At 37.4% G+C, this 1,579-nt stretch overlaps 1 protein-coding gene across 1 annotated transcript in view; it reads right to left on the bottom strand.

Annotated features, from left to right (window-relative positions):
- Nucleotides 1-1,579, bottom strand: part of grin3bb (glutamate receptor, ionotropic, N-methyl-D-aspartate 3Bb) — a 28,534-nt gene that overhangs the window by 1,003 nt on the left and 25,952 nt on the right. The window contains exons 7-10 of the mRNA XM_034882090.1: nucleotides 1,552-1,568; nucleotides 1,353-1,504; nucleotides 895-1,059; nucleotides 516-583 (exon numbers count right to left, since the gene is read on the bottom strand). Of these exons, the coding sequence (XP_034737981.1) occupies nucleotides 516-583; nucleotides 895-1,059; nucleotides 1,353-1,504; nucleotides 1,552-1,568 (402 nt within the window). The remainder of the gene's footprint in view (nucleotides 1-515; nucleotides 584-894; nucleotides 1,060-1,352; nucleotides 1,505-1,551; nucleotides 1,569-1,579) is intronic.

The following is a 1,579-nucleotide window of genomic DNA, read 5'->3' as shown; positions in this document are numbered from 1 at the left end:
TAATAATAATATTAATTATAATAATAATAATAATGATGATAATAATAATAATGATGATAATAATAATAATAATGATGATAATAATGATAATAATAATAATAATAATAATAATAATATTAATGATAATAATAATAGTACTATTAATAATGATAATAATAATAATAATGATAATAATAATAATAATGATAATAATAATATTAATGATAATAATAATAATAATAATAATAATAATAATAATAATAATGATGATAATAATAATAATGATGATAATAATAATAATAATGATGATAATAATGATAATATTAATAATTACTAATGACCTAACTGCTGCAGACAAAGGACTTGTCTTTGGACTAGATCTGCAGGGATCTGGGTCCTCTCCTGTGGACCAGGTTCCAGTCTGGGTTCAGGAGGCAGGGTGCTATGCCCACAGCCTGATTATTATGGGATGTCTTCTGTTTCTAATCAGTGAAATAACTCCCATGAGCCTCCTGTGGCTCGATGACATCACTAACCTTTTGTCTTTGTCGGCTCGCTGCCGCTTCACGTCTTCATACGTCATGTTGAGAGCTCGGTGGATCTTCTACAGGAAGTAGAACCCACACAGACAGGAAGTAGAACCCCCCCACACACACACACACAGGTGTTATATAGTGTATATTATATTATTTAATATTATATCTATATTATATAATATAATGGATAATATATTATTATTATATATATATTCTATTGTATTAAACATATCTGATATATGTATGTGTACCTGTAAGGTGAGCAGCCAGTACTGCAGGTTGTTAAATACTGTATATTATATTATTTAATATTAGATCTATATCTTACTATATATTTATTCGATTGTATGATATGTGTATGATGTATGTGTATGTGTACCTGTGAGGTGTGCAGCCAGTACTGCAGCTTGCGGCGGCGGCGGATGCGCGGCAGGACGAGCTGGTAGAACGCGTGTTCTCCGGCCAGCGTCAGCAGAGCGCCGCCAACGCCAACACACAATAACACGAAGAGACCTGAGAAATGGCTGATCCCCATCTGGAGCGTCTACACACACAGAGAAGAAGGAGGAGAAGAAGAGAAAGGAGGAGGAGAAGAAGAAGAAAAAAAAGAAGGAGAAGAAGTAGAAGAAGGAGAAGAAGTAGAAGAAGTAGAAGAAGGAGAAAAATATGTAGTTTTATAATGTCTGCCAATCACTTCCTGATCTGATAGGATCCCATTTCTGATTGGAAATTTGTATTGTAAGTGTCTGTGTGTGAGTGTGTGTGTGTGTGTGTGAGTGTGAGTGTGTGTGTGAGTGTGTGTGTGTGTGTGAGTGTGTGTGTGTGTGAGAGTCTGACCTCGGTGACGGCGAACACGCGGTTTCCACAGGGAACGACTTTGTACCACTTGTCGTGCAGCAGATCCATGAAGCCCTCCGACTTATACCTGCTGAGGAACTCGGAGACGTTGGACGTCAGAGGAGAGTTCTGGGGGAGACCGATCCCGTACCCTGAAACACACACACACACCTGGTACTGGACCCTGAAACACACACACACACCTGGTACTGGACCCTGAAACACAC

Source organism: Etheostoma cragini, chromosome 9 (genome assembly GCF_013103735.1).
Source record: "Etheostoma cragini isolate CJK2018 chromosome 9, CSU_Ecrag_1.0, whole genome shotgun sequence".
Taxonomy (NCBI): domain Eukaryota; kingdom Metazoa; phylum Chordata; class Actinopteri; order Perciformes; family Percidae; genus Etheostoma; species Etheostoma cragini.
This window is presented reverse-complemented; position numbering and strand designations above follow the sequence as displayed.